At 34.7% G+C, this 23,994-nt stretch overlaps 1 protein-coding gene across 1 annotated transcript; it reads right to left on the bottom strand.

Annotated features, from left to right (window-relative positions):
- Positions 1 to 15,523: 15,523 nt before the first annotated feature.
- Positions 15,524 to 19,107, bottom strand: SDG20 (SET domain protein 20). Its single transcript, XM_028209015.2, has 2 exons — positions 18,364 to 19,107; positions 15,524 to 16,052 (listed from the first exon to the last, which is right to left on the bottom strand). Exons 1-2 carry the CDS (start codon positions 19,040 to 19,042, stop codon positions 15,664 to 15,666), a joined length of 1,068 nt encoding a protein of 355 aa, XP_028064816.2. The 5' UTR covers positions 19,043 to 19,107; the 3' UTR covers positions 15,524 to 15,663.
- Between the last annotated feature and the right edge of the window lie 4,887 nt (positions 19,108 to 23,994).

Genomic DNA, 23,994 nt, shown 5'->3' with positions numbered 1-23,994 from the left:
TTTAAGGGTTTTACAATTTATAAGTGGGGGTCCAAAATAATTGATGGGTGCTAATAGCAGCACTAAAAATATTTCATATCTTTCTAACAGTCCACTCCCACTAATTTTTATTTTCTTTAAAAAAAATTAAAACTTGTTTCTTACTATATTATTCTATTATTCATACCATATATAACTACACTCACATCTTTAAAAATCATGATAAAAATTAGGAACTTTCAAAATATTTTGATTTAATTACACACATTTAGTTTCTTTTGTACACTTTTTTTCCCCCCTTTTTGATTTGTTTTGTACACTCATATATTTACGCCTAAATTATAAATTTTTGAAAAATTTGGCTATAAACCCCCTTTGCCTTCCTTTCATTGTTAAAAGGATTAATAAAAAAATTATACTTTCTAAACCCCCTCATAATTATAAAATCTTACATAAAGGACAAAATTTATTATTTAAATATTTTATTAGACTATTATACCCTCAACTAAATTTTTCCACATTCTCCACCCACTCTCTCCCCACCTTCTTTGTCTTTCTCTTCCCTCTCTCCCTTCTCTAACTCCTTCAAGCTTCAGATCTAGAAGCTTCAGACCTCGCCAACGCCACCGGCATCATTGTCATCACTCTCCTAGCCAAGTCCGGTCAGTTAGCAGGCGAAACTCTGGCGATCAACAATACCGAACCGATCTCTACGATGAACTCATCAAGAACATCGAGAACGAAATTAACCACGGGTTGGAAAATTGTCCTCCGACGCCGGAATCGAAGAAGATCGTCTACGAGGAGAAACAGATCGTCTCTGAATTGATCGCTGTTACTCCGAAGAGCAATGAATTGATCGCTTAGTTTTGAATATATATATATATATATATATTTGTGTATGAGTGTTGTTGAACACATGTATTCTTTTCATTGAGATTTGTAATTGTTGATCGAGTTTTAGAAGTTTTTCTTCTCAATTAGATATGTTGATTTGTTGATTAATTTGTTTTGTTTTTGTTTGTTTGTTTGTTTGTTTGTTTGTTTTTTTTTTATTTATTTTTGTTGTTTTTGATCTAATTTCATTTGACAGAACCAGAGTAAAATTTTACTCTGGTTCTATTGCTCTGTTTTTTGTTTCAGATAATGAGAGTAAAATTTTACTCTTATTCTATTGCTCTGTTTTTTGTTTGAGAGAATTAACGTAAAATTTTACTCTGTTGTTAGAATGACAGTAAAATTTTACTATCAAGAGGTGGTCATTGCCAAACACTTCAGCCGCCACAAACACTGCCTTCGCTTTTTTACTTTTGTGCAGAGTAACATTTTAATTTTAGCTTAAGAGTCTCACAGTTTACTCATTTTTCAGAGTAAAATTTTACTTTTATACAGAGTAAAATTTTACTTCTGTGTAGAGTCTAACATTTTACTAGTTTTTTAGAGTAAAATTTTACTTTAGCTTCAGAGTCTCACAGTTTACTCGTTTTTCAGAGTAAAATTTTACTTTTATACAGAGTAAAATTTTACTTTTGTGTAGAGTCTAATATTTTACTAGTTTTTCAGAGTAAAATTTTGCTTTTATACAGAGTAAAATTTTACTTTTAGTTTACACTTTACTTTTAGTTTCAGAGTGTAACATTTTACTCTTATTCAGAGAAAAATTTTACTTTTATTCAGAGTAAAATTTTACTCTGAAATACACAATGAAGATGGCTTAATAGGAGAGCTGATAGATATGAGGGTAATATAGTAAAAGAAACAAGTTTTAAAATATTAGGGGGTTTTGAAAGTACTTATATAATTATCGTCCTTTTGAAAGACAAATTAGATAGTGAGGAGGCTATCACCAAATCCCCCTAATTTTTTTAATACATGTGATGGGTGTGAAAAGAAATTAAGTGTGTATGATTATAAGCACCCTCCCTATTAGCCTCACTCATTGATTTTGTTTAAAAAAAATAAAAATAAAAATAAAAATTCTATATCTTATCAATTTAATTCTTTAGTTAATGATTTTTCACACTATTAAAAAAAAAATATTTTTTATAATGGTAACTTCATTTCACAAATAATTAATTATTTTTAAAATATTAAAACATTTTACTTGAAAATTTGTATTAAATAAAAATTTAATAAAATTTAAATTGAAAATTATGATTTGTTTTGAGATTTCACTTCTTTGATCAAGTTCTACGCTAAAAATATGAACTAGCATCTGATCTCAAATAATTTTTTCAAATGTAAATATAATTTAATATTAGACATATTTTAAGAATAAGTATATAATTTCTTAATTGAAGATTTAGAATATTAATAAATATGCCTAATATATATTCATATTTTTTTATTTTGGTTATAAAAAATTTTACAATATTTTTACCATTTTAAAAAATAAATAAGTGGGCAATGTGATAATTGGGCATGAACCAAAACGATTATCTAAAAATTGTATTGATATATAGCATAAAAATCAACCCCCATTTCTACATTACTTATTAATTGTTTTCACTAATTGATTGATTAATTTGTAAATCAAGCCCAAGGTATAATTAGAACAAGCTCCATATTTTAAGTCGACCTAATATTATATAAGTTTTTCATACATAAATATACTTAATCATTTTGTATAAGAATTTTTAATATAAACATATAAATTTTTTACAATAAATAAATATGTCAAGAATATACATACATTTTCTTATTTTGGTCATAAAAAAATAATCATGATATATTTACCAATTTTAAAAATAAAAAAATAAGTAGGTCAAATGATGATTTGGGTATAAATGAAGATAATTCTCTAAAAATATAATTGTTGACATAAAAATTGATCTTAATCTAACTTCTAAATCACTTTTAATGTTTAATGCAAGTATTATCCTTCAAATTAATTCATACTATTCAAAACTTGAGAAATTATAATATAATAAAAAACAATGTTCAAATAGTACACATTAATATTGTTTGGGAGGGAAAAGATTGGATACACACCTAATTTTTTGCATAATACACAAAGTGATTGCCCCGAGATTTGAACTCATAACCTCAAGATTATTAGACGAGAAATTATAATATAATTTAAACATAAAATTGAAATTGATTATTACCAACTATTTCTATGAATTGACCAATCAAAATTTTAAATTATGTCCAATGTATTCTTACAACAATACCCATATTTTAAGTTGACATTGAATAGTTTTTCACACACACACACATATATATATATATATATATATATATATATATATATATATATATTTAACTATTCGTATTCATGAATTTAATAAATAAATGAGTTAAGTGGTTCACGCTTACGCATAGATTAAGACAATTAGGTCATGGTCAAATTGAGATAAATTTTGAGTTAATTAGATTATGCCACTTTTAGAGTCTAGCACAATTATAAATCCTCTAGCCAACTCTTATTCTTTTGTATTCATGAATTATACCATAGGAGAAACTACAATTTTATGCCTAAGCAGACATATTTTTAAACTTTTGCAAGATAGACAATGAGTAGTTAATAAATTGACAAATTAAATTTATTATATGATTGGGTTATCTCTGACATAAAATAAATTAAATTACAAAACTTATAAGACAAAATGCATTTATGTTTTATTGTAAATATAGTTTTTATAATTTTATTGCACTTTTTTAAAAATACATTATATCATAGTTTATTTATTTTTTATAAATAAATTTTATGTTATTATTTAATTTTGAAATTAATTTTTAATTATTTATTTAAACCTATGCATAGCATGGGTATTATGGTTTATAAAATAATTTTAAAAAATTACACCCCTGCTATGAAGATCCGTTAAGCAAAGGTGAGTGAGAGAGAAAATAAGAAAATGGCCCAATATGAGATGCCAAAACTTGCAATTGTGAGAAAATTTTAAAGTTGTACTTGGTAGGTAAATACTGATTTCAAAAAATATAAGAAATAAAGGTCATTGATAATTCATTATTTGTCATTTTCATTTTGTTATTTAATTTTTTGATTTAAACAAATTTTGCTAGATTGAGTTTGACAAAAAAATTATTATTATTATTACTATTATATGGCAAACTAAAAAAATTTAATTAGTAAAAAATAATTATTATTATTATTATTGAGTTTCACATAATTTACAATATCATCTAATATATGGCAAACTAAAATTACGAAACCATTAGAAAATAATAATGTATTTATGTTTTATCATAGGTATAGTTTTTGTCCCTAAAAATAAAAATTAAAAAGTGCAATTTTATAATCTATCATGATTTTTGTTTAATTTTTACTAATTACATTATGATTCATGTTATTATTATTTAGAACTTAAAACATAGCATTAATGATAAGGGGAAAAAACATAAGTGAAATTGTGATAAAACTAATTAAAATTTAATTAATTTTATTTTTTTACTGTTTAATTTTAATTTCAAAATTAAATATTAATTAAATATTATTTATTTAAAACCGTGCATAACATGGATATTATGCTAGTATCTCAATATGAGAAAGTTTGAGAGGCCAATGGAGCCTCATCATGGGTTCCATTTCAATGATCTGAACTATTCATTTTTTGGCGTCCTTAATGTATATCCAATAATTATAACTTTTTTATTTTACCATATTTCTCTTCCAAAAAATAGGCATAAAATATATTTTAAAATAGATCATCCATCTCTTTAAGAGAAAAACATAATAAAATGAAGGGAAAATTGTGGTTTGGCATCTCCTAAATAATCTATCTTTTTATCTATTTTGGATTACATCACCTCTCTATTTTTTTACACATCTTTTCGTAAAAAGTCAAAAAGTGCACTTATTTAGAACATCCCAAAAAGTCTAAGGTCTCTCTCCCATTTTTAGTAATAGAAGAAATCCACGATATTATTTTTTGATGTCTAAGGTCCCTCAACTCCACACCAATATATCATAGAGAAATTTGACTCTCTCAAATCAAACCTCATTTCTCTCTCTCTCTCTCTCTCTCTCTCTTCAAACTCCTATCTGTCGTAGTCTATCGCCTCCGTGACCCCGACACCACCGTCCGCTTTGCCTACATCACCGCCACCACCTCTTTCTTCTCTCACGTCACGAAACCTCCATTTACTTCGATCATCAAGCCCTTGGTTGAATCTCTCGTCACTGAACAAGATTAGAGAGATTTGGTTTCCAAATCTCATTTTGTAGCAATCTCTCTCTCTTGCTTGCATTGGTGGGTTGGGCAATGGTGGAAAGGGATTGCAACGGCGGCTCAAATTTGGTTTGATTGCGATGATAATGGTGATTTGTTTTGTAGCGATCTCTCTCTCTTAGTCGATCATCTGGTCGTCATGATGCATGGAATTCTCGAAAGGTCATATATATATAATCATCTAGCAGACACAAATATACACTCATATGTTCTTAATTTCTATTTTTGTTTTGTGAATTGTTTTATTGGATATTGGTTTTGATGATATTTGCTTTAAATTTGATCGATTTGAAAGATAAAGTTGGATTTTTCAATTACCGTTTGATATGCTTTAAATCTTTTAAATTTTTTGTTCCCCTAATATCTTATATTTCACAATTCAGAAATTCATAGAAAATTCAAAGAAAATCTAGAGAAATTATCTGGAAATCCAAAGAAAAGCTCTAGACTGGAATCCAAAGAAATTCTCTGACCTTCCCAGAATTTCTCTGTTCATTTCAAGGTTTATAAACTGAATGAAGAAGAGCACAGATGAGCTGAAGTGATAGATTTGGGTGACAGAGTATTGTTGGTGGGTACATATTGCTCCTACTCTATTTTTGTTACAGATTTCGATGGATGCAAAGGGAAGAATTGTGTTTTCTTCTTGGATGAATGTTGCAGTTTGTATGATGAAAACTTTCATGATCAATATGATAAACTTAAGGCATATGGTCAATGGGAAACTGGGGTTTTCAGCTTGGAAGATGGGAGTGTTGAGCCATTAGTCTTTTACCCTGGCTTTGCTGTCACGATCCAAACCTGCCCCTATAGGTTTAGTACCGTAACCGGCCAGTAGTCCGTGGATTACCAAAGGCCTCTGAACAGATTATCAAGTAATAAGGGGCTGCAGAAGCAATAATACAAAAATAGATAAGGTCCAAAGAGCTGTGACAACATACATGGGACAGAAGATTTTAAAACTTATTTATACAAACATAAACATGCCAGTCAAGGACACCAATATTTACAAAATAATTACAGAAGTGAACTTCCCAAGATCTGACTATACAGTGCAAACACTAAGACTAGCATGAAATACAAAAACAACCATGGCATTAAACTTCGATCGGAACCTCCTTGGGAGGCACAAAGGTTGGCTGACAAAACAGTACAGAAGGCCGTCAACTCTAGCCCTGGTCATGTGTCGGCTCACCTACATACATAATATAAACTGTGAGCAAAAGCCCAGTGAATAAGAACAGAGTAAAGGGGTTATATGAATGATGTCCAGCACAAGTTAGAATCCAGCATTTAAATCAGAGCATAATCAGACTTCAAACAGAAACAGATTCATATACATTTTCATATTCAGATTTTGCATAAGATCATACGTGGTACACCCATTAGCTATCAGATCAGATTGGTCCAGAGACCCACATACATAGTTGGTACCAACGACCACAAAGGTCCATATCTTGCGCTCAAGTAGCCATGGTCTTGTTACCCCCAGGCAAGGGCCACGTGCAGATTAGCCACGGTATTGTTACCCACAGGCGAGGGCCACATGCAGATTGGCCACGGTATTGTTACCCCCGGGCGAGGGCCACGTGAACTAAGGGTGCCACAATTACTTTTCAAAAAATTAGACATTCATTCATAATTCGTAAGATAGTATTTCAGAAAACAGATCATACAATACCAATCAGAAAATACTTAACTTTACAGAGTTATTACTCACAGTGGGCTTGGAGACAGACAGACAGACAGAGCAGATCGATCAGACAGGACGTGGTACGTGACCTACACGACACATAACAGATACACACTTGAAACGCACGTTCTAATTGTACAAAACTTATTTCGTTGGCTCTTAGTGTGTTTCTAATCTCTTGTCCTCATTATGGGGTCTCTAACATGGCCTAGGAATGCCTATGATGGAATGAGAATGCAAAAATGCATTGGAAAACATTTCTCAAAATTTGCTGAAAATAAGGTCCACACTCGAGCGGACATGCAGATAAGGAATCTCTGCTCGAGCGTGGACTTCCTCGCTCGAGCGGACTGTAAACCATGACAAAAATGCTGGATATGCGATTTTCACGCTCGACGGACGCTCAATCTCCGCTCGAGCATGAGACTCAAACCCTCGCTCGAGCAGACTACAAAACACAAGAACTTCTGGGTATATGCATTTTACGCTTGAGCATGACTCTCGCCGCTCGAGCAGAAGTGCATGTACTCAGGCTTCACGCTCGAGCGTGAAAGTAGCCGCTCGAGCGTGGGTCAAATTTTTGGAAAATCCAGATTGACCTCCAAGCATGAAACTCGACCTCTAACCACCCAAAACTCATTTTTCTGGGCCAAATCTTTGGAAAACACTTAGTAACCCATAAAACAACATGTTTAAAGCTTCAATTTAAGAAATCATGGCCCAAGAGCAACCCAATGTGTGCAAAATCAACACGAACTCCATGAATATGCTATGAATCCAACATGCAAGGGCCCCCCTTGAATTCAAACCTTCTAAAACATAACCAAACTTAAAAATTTGATGGAAAACAAGTTGAATGACCACAATGTGAGTGAAATTAACACATGCATGGAAGAAACTCTTGAAATCATGTTCAAAATGTGAAGAAATGCACATGCATGCATGATTTAAGCCTCAATTCCACATTTTAAGCCAAACTAGACTCTAATCTACAATGTTTCCACGAATCAAGCAAGCTACAACTCAATATCATAATTAAGGAGATGAATTCACTACCTTAGGTTTGAATTCCAAGCTTAGTAGCCTAATCTTCCAAGTTGCCTTCACTCCCTCCAAATTCAAGCAAAATTCTAGATGATTCAATTTTGTTCTCTTATGCTCTCCCTCTCCTACGGTTTGGTCTCCCAGAGAAGGCTGATGAGAGATGCCTCTAAATGTAATAAGGTGTAATGGGGAGTGGTCTCAATTCAAATCACTAAGTGGCATAAGTGTAATAATTCAAACTAGTGTAATTTAATGTTGTTTAATCCAATTTAATCATACCAAATCAATTTTTAATTAAACCTACCATAAAACTCTATAAATCCTAATTAGCACATAACACAAGTCAATTTCTGATTCGAACACCGATAAAGCTTTCAATTTGCAGTTTAAAGTCAAAGACATGAACAAATTATTTTATGGCAAACAGATAGAAACACGTAAATGATGCAATACACATGCAAATAAATCTCAAATCCATCCTAATCTTCTACAAGGCATAATTAAGTGCGAATTAACATTAATTAGAAGTCGGGGGTCATTACATTTGCGAACATTTTTTGGTCTCCCCCAACTTAGCTGCTTGCCCCAAATTCATCTTCATACCTGTCTTGAAAGTAAAGTTCCAAATACTCTACTTTTTTTTAGAAGCCCTTTAAAGTTTTGATTTTGAATCATTATCACACTCCCTGTTTGTTTGAACTCAGAGAAATTCGTGTGAAAACCAAAGAAATTCTTTGAAAATCCAGAGAAAATCTCTAGACTGGAGTCCAGAGAAATTCTCTAGCCTTCCCAGAATTTCTTTGGAGAGAAATTCTCTGGGAAGTCCAGAGAAATTTTCTCGATTGATGTTGAGGGACTTTAGACATTATGAAAATATTAGATATCCTTTATGCTATAAAATCTTAATATCAAGGATCCTAAAAAAATCCCCTAAAATGAGAATGTTATGACTAGCGAATTGACCTAATTTTATTTATTAATAATTTACATTGAGGGTCCTATAAAATGACAGTTCAGATAATCGAAAACGGCACCTGTGTTGAGTCCACGGGTCTTGCAAGTTCTCTCATGTTGAGATGTAAGCATGAGAGAAGCTAAATCTTAAAAAAAAAAAAAAAAAAAAAAAGGGTAAAAATAATGTAATTAAATTGTGATCTTTTTAAAATAAAGGTGTGGCATCAAGATATATATTATTTATAGGGATATAACTGTACAACGATGCAGTAAAAAAAATTAAAAAATCATGAAAAACATTCAATTTTAATTATTAAACCATATAAATTTTATCACTAATTTATAAATTTTTTTTTCTGCCAACACTTTGTTGTTATTCCCCCTATTTATAAAATATTTATATCACATCATTATAATAAATATATATATATATATATATTATGTAAGAGTAAAATTTTACTCAAACAACTGCATTTTAATTCTGCCAGGGTTGTTAACAACTCCGCCGGTTCTAAACCCGGGTTAAGAAGGAGGGTTATGTGTTAGGTAGCCAACAGCTAACACGTAAAAAAGTCGTTCGGATCCCTTATGACAATGAATCATACTTTCAATCGTTTAAATGCTAGGTTGTTCCCCTCAAGTGACGTGTTGCACCTGCCTCCGGCTGTTTCGAAAAGTGAGCAAGGGGCGTCGTATCAACGCTTGGGTGCGGTAAAAAATGGGCAAAGGTTCCTCGCGTTTCTCTGCACGAGCGCGGGTAAAACAGCTAGTCTAAGACTATAGGTTTAGGGTAGCTACTTGGAACTGTGACAACCCCCGCCACTGTTTACTGCTAAACTGTGACTGAGTATGTTAAGTAACTGATCTGACTGAAATTCTGAACTGATCGATTGAGTGTATTAGTTTAAATGCAGGTCTATCTGTTTGACTGCTAAATAATATGTTCATGTTTTATGTTTTAAACTGTAAATTTAAGGCCTTATCGGCGGCCGAATCCGAAACTGATTAGTATTTTATGCTAATTGGAATTTATGTGATTTTATGGTATGTTTAATTGAAATGTGATTTGGAGTCATTAAATTAGATTAAATATTGTTAAATTACATTAGTTGCATTATTTACCTTTTTGCCACATTATTGGGCCACTTCATAAGACCTCTTGAGACCTGAATTTGTATCATTTTGTTGCATCATTCTCCATCTTCTTGGCCATAGCCGTGGGAGAGAGAGTGAGAGAGTGGGAGAAAACTTAGCTCATCAAGAACTTGGCTTGGAGACTTAGAAGAAATTAAAGGAAATTTACATATTTGAGCTTCCATACCTAGAATTGAAGACCTAAGGTAGGAGAATCATCTTCTTGAACTTGAATTCTAGTTGTATCTTGCATGGTCCATGAGCCATTAGTGATCTAAGTCTAGAATTTGTTTAAAATTGTTGAATTGAAACTTGAATCATGCATGCATGCATGTACACATTGTTGAGTTTTGAGATTGATTTCATGGAAATCCTCACATGCATGTCTATATTCTAGCTATGGTCCATGAATTCATCATGTTTTTGAGTGAATTGACTCATTTGATCAAGTATTTGAAGCTTTGATTTCAATTGAACAATTGCATGTTACATATCCATTATGTTCATGAAGTTTTGTTTGGATTTGTGTTTAATTGAACTACCTTTGGGCTTTGATTTTGCAAATTAATCTTTGAAACATGTCATATTATGGGTTTTAATATGTTTTCCAGAAAATGGGCCCAAAAGGATCGAATTTGAAGCTTTAAAGATTGAGTTTTGTGCTTGGAGACAAATCTGGAAATTCCAGATTTTGGATCCACGCTCGAGCGAGGAACTCCACGCTCGAGCGTACACTCTGAGTTCATGCAGTCCGCTCGAGCTGGGAAAGTAACGCTCAAGCGTGAAATGCGTGTATCCAGTACTTTTCACATGTTTACAGTCCGCTCGAGCGAGAGAATGCACGCTCGAGCGACGACTTGTGTCTCACGCTCGAGCGGAGGTCGAGCGCCCATCGAGCGTGAATTGCATGCATCAAGTACTTTTGCTTGAGTTTATAGTCCACTCGAGCGAAGGAAGTCACGCTCGAGCAGAGATCCTTTGTCTGCATGTCCGCTCGAGCGTAGAAAGCCACGCTCGAGCGAGACCCCTGTTTTCTGAAAATTTTGAAAAGTGCTTTAAAGTGCATCTTTGCATCCTCATTTCATCCTAGGCATTCCTAGGCCTAGTTTAAGGCATCTTAATGAGGATATTGATGTAGAACCACATCGAGTCAAGATAGGGACTAAGTCATTGATTCCCAAGTGTGTAACTTAGTGTGTGTTCATTCTATAACTGTGTAGGGTTGGCATCCGAGGATGCTCATTAGCCGCTTATAGCCCAGTGTTCTGTGAGTAACAATGTTGTAAAGCTATGTTCAATTATGAATATTTTCTGAATGATCAACTGTTCTGTTTACTGAAACGTTATTGTTTAATGAATGAATGATTGTCCTATTTGTAAACTGTATTCGTGGCATCCATAGCAATTTACTGTTACTGTACTGTTACTGCTACTGTCACAGAAATCTCTGTCGGTTCCCATGTTGGAACCACTACTGTTTACTGATATGATGGCCATTAACTGACTGTTCGGTCTGTTAAGACCTACTGTATTGTTTGTTATTGGATGTACCACATATAACTGCTATGATTTCTAAATAACTGATATAACTGCTTAAAGACTGAAAGGACATTCATTCTTAACCCCTTTACGCATCTGTTATTCGTTGGGCTTTAGCTCACTGTTTATATTTATATGTAGGTGTTCAGGCACCGGATCGATGCTAGGAGCATCGGGTTAACTCCCGTTTTGTCAAGCCAACCATTGTGCCTCACTGCGAGGTTCCAAGTCGTCTCAAGCTAAGGCTGTTTTAGGGTGTCACAGTTTCACCCTTCCGTCTCTGTTTTGTAATACTGTTTAAGGCTTGTACTGTACTCTAAATGTTTGTACATATGGTGTATATATGTTTTGCTTATGAATGTGAAAATGTTCGAAAAAGTCTTTTTGCATACAGACTGTCACAGCTCATTGGACATCTTTTATTACTGTTTTGGCTTCCGCCAGCCCCTGTACTCTGTATTACTGTCTTTACTGTTAAGCAGGCCTTCGATAATCACGGATTACTAGCCGGTTACGGTGCTAAACCCATAAGGGCGGGTTTGGGTCGTGACAGGAACATAGGAACCTTAATTGGTAAAACGATGGAATTGGTAGATGTTATGATTAGGAGGAGAGTTAGTATAGCTTGCGTACAAGAAACCAAGTGGACGGGTGAGAAAGCTAGGGAAATTGAGGATACCGGTTTTAAATTGTATTATAGTGATAAGGATAGACGCAGGAATAGGATAGGAATCATAATTGCCAAGGGTCTTGTGAAAAATATAGTGGCGGTCATTAGGAAAGGAGATAGGATTATGTTAGTGAACTAGTTATTGGAAGGAATATAGTAAACATTATTAGTGCATACGCCCCTCAGGTAGGATTAGATGATCAGACTAAAAGGGATTTTTGGGAGCAAATATATGAGATCTTACAGGAGATACTCATAGGAGAGAACCTGGTTATAGGTGGAGATTTTAATGGCCATGTAGGTATAGATAAATTAGGCTATGAAAGGATGCATGGTGGATACGATTTTGGTGACAGAAATGAGGCTGGAGAGAGTATCTTAGATTTTGCATTGGCTTCTGACCGGGTAGTGGCCAATACTATGTATAAGAAAAGGGAGGAGCATTTGATAACCTTTAAGAGTGGGTTAGTTAAGAGCCAAATAGATTACTTCATAGTGAGAAAAGTGGACCGCCTAAAATGCAATGATTGTAAGGTGATTCCTAGAGAGAGTTTGGCCTCTCAACATAGGATTTTGGTATTAGATTTATGTTTTAGAGGGCAATACTAAGCTAGGAAAGATGGTGGGCATCGTAGGACGAGATGGTGGGACCTAAAAGGGGATAAACTAGAAATATTTAATAATAGAATGGTTAAGGAAGGTACTTGGGACTTGGAAGATGATGCTAACACTATGTGGAACTCTATGGCTAATTATATGAGGAGAATCTCAAGGGAAGTGCTTTGAGAGTCGAAAGGAACGGGACCAAGCTCTAGGGAAACTTGGTGGTGGAGAGAAGAGGTTCAAATGGTAGTTAAGGCAAAAAAAGAGTGCTTTAAAAAGTGGCAAAAAGATAGAACTGAGGAAAATCTTAAGAGCTATAGATTGGCTAATAAGGAGGTCAAGAAAGTAGTGACAAAGACTAAGTTGAAAGCTTATGATGACTTATACACTAGACTAGATAGTAAGGAGGGAGAGAAGATAGTATGCAAACTTGCTAGGATATGGGAGAGGAAAACAAAAGATTTTAATCAAGTTAAGTGCATCAAGAGTGAGGATTCTAAGGTATTGGTGAAGGATGAAGAGATTAAGGAAAGATGAAAGAATTATTTTGAAAAACTATTAAATAAGGAACATGGAGGTACGGCGATAGGGGAAGAAATAGTCAGTAATACGATAAACCAAGACTATAGGTTATATCGCAGGATTAGGAACTTTGAAGTGGAGATTGCACTTAAGAAGATGAAATCAAATAAGACTTTAGGACTTGATGATATCCCTATTAAAGCTTGGAAGTGTTTGGGTAAAAAAGGGGTTGCTTGGTTGACTAGGTTGTCTGGCAAAATTTTATTGACTAGGAATATGCCAAATGTGTGGAGGAAGAGTATTTTAGTGCCAATTTATAAGAATAAAGGAGATGTCCAGAATTGCAATAACAATAGGGGAATCAAGCTAATGTGTCATATAATGAAAGTGTGGGAGAGTGTGATGGAACGCCGATTGCGAGATATGATAGAGGTGTCAGAGAATCAATTTGGGTTTATGCCTGGTAGGTCAACAATGGAAGCGATTTATCTTTTGAGGAGAGTAATAGAAAAGTATAGAGAAAAGAAAAGAGACATTCATATGGTGTTTATCGACCTTGAGAAAGCATATGATAGAGTGTCCCGGGATATTATATGGTGGGTGTTAGAGAAGAAGAGGGTGATAAAAGGTTACATTGATGTGATTAGAGACATGTATGAAGGGGTGGTGACCACTATTAGATCGTCTGCTAGAGAGACAAATGAATTTCCTACCACTGTAGGGTTACACCAAGGATCTACCTTAAATCCTTATCTTTTTGCTTTAGTTATGGATGAGTTGACGAGAAATATTCAGGATGACGTGCCATGATTTATGTTTTTTTTGCAGATGATATCGTGCTAGTGGATGAGACTAGAGAATGAGCTAATACAAAGTTGGAGATTTGGAAAAAAGCTCTTGAATTTAAAGATTTTCGGATAAGCAGAACTAAGACAGAGTACATGGAATGTAAATTTAGTAACAGTAACAATGAAAGCAGATGAGAAGTGAGGATTGAGAACCAAGAACTGCCTAAGAATGAACATTTTCGTTATTTAGAGTCGATTATCACAAGAGCGGGGGAGATTAATGTGGATGTGGCCCATAGGATTAAGGCAGGATGGTGTAAATGGAGAAGTTCGTCTAGGGTACTATGCGATAAACGAATACCCATTAGACTAAAGGTAAGTTCTATAGAACAGCTATTAGACCAGCGATGTTGTATGAGACGAAGTGTTGGGCAACCAAGAAACAACATGTAGATGAGATGAATGGGGCTGAGATGAGGATACTAAAGTGGATGTGTGGCAAGACTAGACAAGACATAATTAGGAATGAGTGTATTCGAGAATGGGTAACAGTAGCACCGATAGAAGATAAGTTGAGAGAGAATCGATTAAGATGGTTTAGTCATATTTAACGGAAACCAACAAAGGCAGCAGTGAAGAGATGTGATGCAGTAACGGTAGGTGGAAGGATTAGGAGACCGGGGTAGGCCTAGATTAACGTTGGCTAGCGTTGTAAGTAGAGATATGAATCTACTTAGGGGTTGTTTGGGATGACCTAAATAAGTGCACTTTTTGCCTTTTTTACGAAAAGATGTACAGAAAAGTAGAAAGATGATGTGATGGAAAAAAGATAAAAAGATAAAAAGATGGATTATTTTAGAGTTGCCAAACTTGGCCTTAATTAGTTTGACTAACGAAATGATTTTTGATAAGGCCGCGTGGAGATGAAGGATTCATGTAACCTACCCTACTTGATGGAACTTAAGGCTTAGCTTGGTTCGATTCGGTTCGATTTAGCTGCATTTTTAAAACAACAAATTATTTTTAGTATGATGCTATAGTTAGCGCATCTTTTTTACAATCTTCAAATTCAAATTTGATAAAAAAAAAAAAAAAAAAAATCATCACCAATTATTTCATCAAATAATCAAGAGAGTAATTATTTATTTATTTATTTATTAAATTGAGAACTCATCAAAATATTCATCAAATTTGAATTTAATGAAAATTTAAAAACATGAGACATTGAAAATTAAAAAAAAAATTCATGAAAAAAAAATTTGAGATATACATATTTTTTATAAATATTACGATAAAAAATTGATCAAAAGACTATAATAATCCGTATCAAATTAAATTTTTTACTCAAATTTGATATCAAGTTATATATATGTAAAATAAAATAAAATAAATTCATTCGACATTCAAAAACCAAGCGAAATTCATGTCATTCTGATTATATCTTTGTTGTACAATCTCAGTAATGGAGTGCTTAAAAACAGTGGAGAGAGAATAAGAAGGCAATCTCCATTATAAAAGAAATGCTTCACTACCTTGCAAAAATCAAGTACTCTCTGAAGGCAGTATTCCAAAACAAGAAGAACTGCCGCAGAAACACTGCAAGCCTTTCGACCTAACCCTAATCTCCCCATAACTAAAAGTAAGCTCTTCACCTTCCTGTATATCTCTGGAAGCAAAGAAGCATACCCGAGGAAACAAAGCTCCTGTGCTTCTCACCAATACTGTCGATAGGTTCCCACCATCACAAGAATGGTTAATGAAACGTGCAACGTTTCCAATCACTGTGGCATCAATATTGATCCGCATACAAGCTTTTCCAGATGGAAGATGCTCCTTCACAACCAAAAGAGCAGAAGAAAATTGGCCGCCCAATGAAAGCTCATCATATCTTTGTTGCCGTCTTCTTGCTTCTTTGGTTGTCAAAAGTTCACCTACTCGCATAAATTTGATTCAAACAAAGTTAATAACATAATTCATAAAGGGTGAATCAAATATTTCTGAACCATATAAAGTTCTCAAGCAAAGTTTAACTTTGTAAATTTTGATTTGACACTCTTTAAAAAAGCAATCATAGGGGTAGAAAAAGATATAATGTGTGAAGAAAGAAGCTCAAGAATGTAAAGAACAAAATGCTTATCAGAAAAAAGATTGTTAAGAACAAAATATAGAGACCACCTAGTCTCCATTCAGATGTCAAGAATACAGTGCACCAAAAATGTTTTTTGAGAAAAATGAATTACAAGTAAAGAACAATAAAATACGCATTATTTTACTTTGGGATTATTTGAGCTTTTTTTCATCTCGAACGCCATATCATACCGTTATAAAAATGGTAAAGTAAGCGGTGGCCCCAAAGTGGAATTTGCCCTTGGTGGTTGGTTGAAGCTCGAGTAGGTAGCCACTCCTTTCTCATGGAACCGTACATGAAGAAGTTCTTCTAAAATCTATGTATAAAAACTAATTGATAGATCAGTCAATAACACAGGCAAAAAGTCATTTTTGCCATGCCAATCCCTTGCCCAGCTGCTGCTGATTCCTCGTATATCACAAATGCCACCGCTTCCTCCCTCCCCCACCAAAGCCCCCAGATATATATACGTAGACTCTCAAAAATCACAATTGCACTTTAACAACAAAAAACAAGTTTGCAAGTAGTCGATACTTGGTGCCTGAGAGTTGGACGAAAAAGCAGCCTCCAAGAACAAAATTACGAACAGAATTTGAAAAGGCCAGTGGTCTCGTTATTCTCAATGGCATTGAATTGCTGAGTATGAAAAACGAAAGGGTCAAAGCAAGGACCCATGGAGCCCGGTTCGTCAATGAAGGCGGCCTCTTTGAGCTAAGGAATTTATCATATGCTTATCTTCTGCATATGATAAACTAACACCACATAATCAATCTGAAATGGGCCTTAAGCAGATTTCAATATTGCTTTAACTTGATACTGGTCAAGGCAAAGGAGGACTTTCCCATAAAAATTCAGATCCTTTGCTGAGATCATTACACATTACTCATCAACTGTTTCAGGTGAGGGAGGGGGAGGAGCGATGATGGTAGCAGGGATTCACGGAAGGAGGGAGGGGCTATGGTAGAGGACGTAGCAGAGGTGGTGGTGATGGTGGAGAAGAGATGGGCATGGGCAAAATGATCTTTTGCCTATATTTATAAATTAGTTCCTAATACATAGACTTCAGAATAAAATTTCAATTTAATGGACTTAACTGTAATCAATCCGCCAACCATCCCATAGAAGCCTCTAATATCATCAATCCTCCAACCACCCATCATGCTACTATATCTGTCCACAATCACTCTGCTCCAAGGAGTCTCACTTTCACTCACCCAAGAAAGTCTTGTCAAACATATTAAGCTTCCTTAATCATAATCCCCAACCTGGCCACAATTGACTGGCATGCACACCTCCTTCCAGTCTACAACATGATATTTAAACTGACTCCTAGCCCTCCCAACAAGAAATCCCTCATCAGTTTATTCAGCCTCCGAACCATAGTCATAGTCATAATGAAAAGAAACGGGAAGTATGTAAGCAAATTGGATTCACCCGCCTTTAGAAAGATACTAAAGGTAAACCCAACTAGAAGCCAAAAACTCAGTCCTACAAACCAAAGGGTGTCAATGCATTTCACCCATTCTAACATCCTTTCTCTTAACCAAGGCATGTCAACACACACCTCAAATATCTCCACCTTTGATTCAATAACATTACCTATCACACACATTGGCTCTCTTTGGAAAGTTGGAAAATAAATGATTACATACCTTAGGGTAGAAATTGTGCTAATGATTTTACCTATATTGTGTGGTTAAATTATTTCTTATTATATAGCTAAAATAACAAAAGTACCATTTTTTTTTTTGTTTTGTTTTATTTCTTCCATATTTAAAGGGACAATTTTGATGTTATAAAAAATAGAAACTAGTTGGTTTCATTTCTCTATCAATCTCTCCATTTTTGAAGAGATTCCAAATGAGTGTTACATCCCTGTCAATTTCTTTCCTTTTGACCCATTTCTCTCCTCAGTATTTATCCAAACAGGTGACATTAACCAAGAAAATTACATTTTTTTCTTCCCAAATCACCCAATCCAAACAGGATTGTAATAGAGTCCCTTATGTATCAGATGATGGTCCTTATTATTCTTTAATTTTTAAATTTTCTTTCTTTTTGCTTCTTTTTACATTATAAACATGAAATCAAATTGGTTACATTACAGTTCATACCTGCATATTCGCAAACAAATTGGCCACTCCCAATGATCTCACCGGCACGCAATCCCCATCCTTTCCTCCCATCTTTCACAATCTTCAGTCGAACACAGACCCCTCTCTGAGTCAACCGATTCCCACACTCCACTCCGCAACGGCAACTCGGCCCGCACTCGCGAGTCAACTCGGACGAGTTCAGGTCCGAGCACGGGCATCCCGAGTCCCCATCATCACACCTTTCGCACGCGCACCCACAAGCATCAGAGACCCAGTAGGAAAACGGGTCGGGTCTGATAATCGGGTTGGAGCCCCAAGGTCGAGGAAGAGAACGAGACGGGTCAATCGGGTCGGGGCATAGGGTCTGAGTGGGAGTGTAGATGAAGTAGGAGTAGGGCTGGTGGTCGACGGGGTTGAAGAAAGGGATGGGAAGGTTCTCGAAGCCTCTGGAAGCGTCGGAGGATCTTGAGGCGGTGATGGATTTGGAGATGTGGTTTAGGGTTTTGCAGGATGATGAGATGGAAGCTAGTTCTGTAGGGTGCAGATATGGGAGGAGGATGTGAGCACACTCGAACAGATCTCCCTCCTGTCTTTCTTCTTCGACTACTTGGTCTTTCTTTCTGGAACGTTTTTCCATTTGATTGATTGCTCTGTGATTTAGGCTTACCATTTTGGGAAATGTTTGGGCGTGTACCATTTCAACTTGGTTATGATATTTGTGTTATTCGTGTTGTTGGTATATCAGAATTTCGTTTTGGATCTGTATCATTACGTTGTTTAGGATGATTTAAATAAGTGTATTTTTGTCTTTTTATAAAATATCAGTTGAGTATGAGTTAAGTTTGAAATAATGTAATAGGAAGGTGATATAACTTAAATAAAATCATGTGACTTAAATAAGATAATGACTTTTTAACTTTTTTAGATTATGACAAATAAAATTTAATATTTTAAATTTAGTAGTAAAATTTTAAAATGATTATGATCTTATTTATAAAATTGTAAAAAATTGTATACGAACCTAATTCTATTAGGATTCAAATTCTCTCTCTCTCTATATATATATATGTATTTTGTTATTATTTATTTTATATATATAGGGTCACGTAGAGAATAAGAATTCATATAGTCCATTTCATTTGATGAGACTTAAGATTTAGGGGTTGTTTGGGATGAGTTAAATAAGTGTACTTTTTGTCTTTTTACGAAAAAATGTGCAGAAAAAATAGAGAGGTGATGTGATGAAAAAAAGATAAAAAAATAAAAAGATAGATTATTTGGGATTTCTCAAACTTAGCCTTAGTTTAGTTGGTTAGTTGGTTTGGTTATATATATATATATATATATGTATATATTTATATAAAAATTTTTATTATAAATACTTTTTTGAACCGTCTTTTTTAATTTATATTAATATAAAAAAATACATTATATCTAATTTATCATTTTTTTTAATTTTTTTTAAAATTAAATAATATATATTATCATTATCATTATCATTATCAATAATTTTTTTATTTTGTATTATATTGAAAATAGAATCTTACGATTTTCGATCCGATTTTACGATCCAATCCACGAGCCCCTTCCAACGATCCCATGTAGGATCCCGATGTCAACATTCACATCATAAACCTAACCATTTTAAAAATTTATATCATGTGTTGTTTGTTAATGATTTTTTGTTGTTATGTTCTAATGTGTGTAGTAACCTCCCTATCTTCTATCTTATGTCAATGTTAGACTTGTTAGTGCTTTACTTGTTGCTGGTGATAAAATAATTACAGTACCAAATTTTTTATGTTTGTTAACCCTCTTTTGGTTCAATGTGAATACTACAGGCATGATGTAAATGTTTACATCATATTGTTAATATTGTTAATGACTGAAAACCGATGGCAACATTTACACCATATGACCCTAACCATTGTAAACATTTACATCATTTGTTGTTGTTGTTGTTGTTAGTTTTTTGTTATCAGGTGCTATTGTTTTGTAGTAAACTCCCTATCTCTCCCCTTATGTCAATGTTGGACTTGTTGGTGTTGTTGCTTGTTGATGATGATAAAATAATTACAACTCCTAATTTTGGATGTTTGTCAACCTTTTTTTGGTTCAATGTGAATTCCAACAGAGATAATGTCAATATTTACGTCAGATTGTTAATATTGTTAATAATTGAAAACCGATGACAACATTTACACCACATGACTCTAACCATTGTAAACATTTACATCATCTGTTGTTGTTGGTTTTTTTGTTGTCATGTGCTACTATTTTGTATCTCCCCCTTATGTCAATGATGGTTTGCCATGTGCTATAACCTGTTTATGTGAACATGTACATTGACTATTCACATCCATATTTACTATAATCATTCAACTGTTCACTTGACATATAGTTTGCACTTATTATTATTTATCATTTGTGAACATTGACAGTAAATGTGTTTGCAATTGAACCAACAGATGTTGCCCGTAAAAGTCTTGGCAAATGAAAGAGAGAAGAATTCCACGTCAAAGGCAAAGTCAAACAAATAACTAGCCCCAAAAAGTGAACATGAAAAAGGTCAACTACCAATCAAATATCACTGGGTTGGTGAAACTATTGAGGGTACAAAATTCACAAAGGGTCAACTGTAATGCTTAAGGAAAATTCCGTTTTGGCCCCTATTTGAATGTTTGATCAACACTGAAGTTGACCTCAACTATTGCATGAAATATGATGATGTCATTGTACAGATAGTACAAACATTCAAGCCATCGACTGGAAAGTTTTACATCGTGGAAAAGAACATCCAAATTTATAGAAGTGATGTGTCATTCATTTTTGGGGTGAACTGCGGTACCAAGCCAATGGGTCTCTCTAATGGTGCCAAGCCAACCACCGGCATTATACACCAAATGTACAAGGATGTCACTCGGTTAAGTGCAACAAAGATACAAGAAACTCTTAATGAAGCATTGAAGGGGACAAAGAATAAAGACAATGAAGAGGTTGCAAGATTTGTTTGCATGTATGCATGCGTAAAACTGTTCTTCTCCATGTCTAGAGAAACAATTAGATGGGGATTCTGTTCACACATGAACCCATTACACAACATGATCGAGTTGACTGTCTAAAAGCATCCGGGCAAACCTCATGGGGTCAATGGGCCAAAATTAGGAAAAAATCAGGACGAGTCACCGGATGCGTTATGTTGTTAAATGGTACATACCGTACATCTTATTTTATTTGTAATATTAACATTCACATGTTCTGTCTCCTCAAGTATGCAAAACAGATGTGAACATCCACATCTATATGCATAGATGTGAATGATCATATTATTGTATGTTGATGTGAATGTTCATATCATTGTATGTTGATGTGAACATTCACATCAGTGTTTGCAGATGTGAACATTCACATCAAAAATTATTTTTGTGACAATTAACATTGATGTTTGTTATTTGTTACATACTGGTTGTGTGGGCACACAACCATTCTACAACTCCACCATCCCAATGCTATTCTTAGGTGTGTGAAGTGGAACCTTACCGCTTTACACAACAACATGAAGTCCATCTCTCTATCAAAACTTGGTTTCAATGAGGTAAGATAACACCAAAAATTATTGTGAACATTCACATAATGCCAAAATATCTATGTAACTAACATAACTTTGGCATTTCTAGGTAAATGGTGGCGAACTGATGGTATCACCAACAGAAGCAAAGACCTACCACCATACCAAATTAAGAGTGGAGCCCAAACATGAGGATTCAGCCACTGCTCCATCCAAAGAAGATGAAAGCAAAGATGATAAGAAGGTGGCAGTAGCGATGGATTTTCTGAGGATGCAATTGATCTAAATGACGTTAACGATAACATCAACATTAGTTTTAATAGCCCCATTGGTGAGAGAGGTATCATCGTAGCAAAAACAGCGAAGCATACGTCATAGATATGCTCGTGAGAAAAAACCAAAAAACTTGGGGCCGCATACGACAATGGAAAGAAAAATACAAGCACTTGGAAGAATCATGGGAGTTGAGGGTAAGGGTAATCGATGCACTTGAAGCCAAATTATTCGACCAATCAGGCCTATCCAATGTGGACATGGAGATAAAGAATTGCATGGAGCGGAAGAATACAAAAATTCAACGGTTAACAAAACTGGTGATAGACCTAGAATGTGAGAAGACGGTTCTTCAAGACCTTTACGATGATCAATCCGTCCACATTGTAACACAAGCTGAAGCCCAAAAGCTCCATGACAACCTGAAAAAGTATCCTCTTACACCAATGAAAGACATTCTTAATCCATCGTCTAGGGTGAAGTGTATCAAGAAGAAGGAATAGAAAAAGCATCGCTTGGTTGACTTTGAATACCTCGGGCTACTCGAACAAAAGAAAGAGAAAGAGAGAATTGAACCTTTCATGGCCCAACCCCTGCCCCAAGGGATTAGCGAGGTGATTGGCCAGTTATCCTAAGATTACCGAAGGCCTCTTAAACATAATCATAATATTAGGGGCTGGCAGAAGCAAATATACAAACATATATCGTCCATTAAGCTGTGCAAACTTATATGAAACAGAGAAAATTTCATCTTTATATATATATATATATATATTATAATATCATTATTACATCATCACATATTACAGATAAAACAAAAAGGGGACTTAACCCTATTTACAAAATAAAAACTTGTTCAAACTTAACAAAAAAAAAAAAAAAAAAAAAACGAAGACTTTAACCCTTGATCACAAAAGTCTTGATCACAACATTGTTTTGGAACCTCCACGTGAGACACATAGGTTGGCTAACAAAAACAGAGTCCAGGCAGACGCCTTTAAGCCTGGTCACGCGCTTGATCACCTACATACATAAATATAACAGTGAGCTGAAACCCAGTGAATAACAACAACGTAAAGGGTTTAATGAATGATGTCCCATAAACAAATTTAGAAATCAAAATTCAGATTATATCAGAATTAGAATCATATTCAGACTTATAAATAATCATGCATGATACATCCATTAGCTAACAGAGCAGAAGGTCTTAAAAGACCTGCTCAAATCAGATAGATGATTATACATAATCAGACAGATAACCATATAGGTTAAACAGATAGTTCCATGATTGGAACTGTAGACACCCCATTTTTGACCGACCTTAAGACTCAGACGTCATCGACTGAGCGCTCGATGATCGCGCATGATTGTGCTCGTTTCGGGTTTCCGGAGTTTTCGGCTGAGTGTCTTACCTCCGGGCCTCTGAACTCTTTGTGTTTTGGCTCGGTTTATGGACCAAGCATTGTTGACCTAGCCTGAAGGGAGGGAGGGGTCTGTAGACCACTTTTTGTGGTCGTAGACCACTTTTCCCTCTTGTAGACTAGTTTTCGATTTTCGAAGTCTCGGTCGCGCGCCTTGTCTCAGGACTGCTTAACGTTCTCCTCTTGGCTTGATTTTTGGACCATGCCTTGTTGCCTTGGTCTAGAGGGACACAGAGGTCTTGTGGACCACTTTTTGTGGCCGTAGACCACTTTTCCCTCCCGTAGACCACTTTTGGTGCCCGTAGACTAGTTTTCGAGGTTTTCGGTTGCGTGCCTTGACCCGCCAACTCTTGTCTTGCATCATTTTTGGTTTGTTTTTTACACAAA

Source organism: Camellia sinensis, chromosome 12, assembly GCF_055761805.1.
Source record: "Camellia sinensis isolate YWXY chromosome 12, ASM5576180v1, whole genome shotgun sequence".
Lineage (NCBI taxonomy): Eukaryota > Viridiplantae > Streptophyta > Magnoliopsida > Ericales > Theaceae > Camellia > Camellia sinensis.
This window is presented reverse-complemented; position numbering and strand designations above follow the sequence as displayed.

Excerpts from the sequence above, each read along its gene's own strand:
- SDG20 (XM_028209015.2), bottom strand. The coding sequence starts at position 19,042 with ATGGTACACGCCCAAACATTTCCCAAAATGGTAAGCCTAAATCACAGA. Across the intron at positions 16,053-18,363 it reads ATTTGTTTGCGAATATGCAG|GTGAACTTTTGACAACCAAA; the intron begins GTATGAACTGTA and ends TTATGCGAGTAG.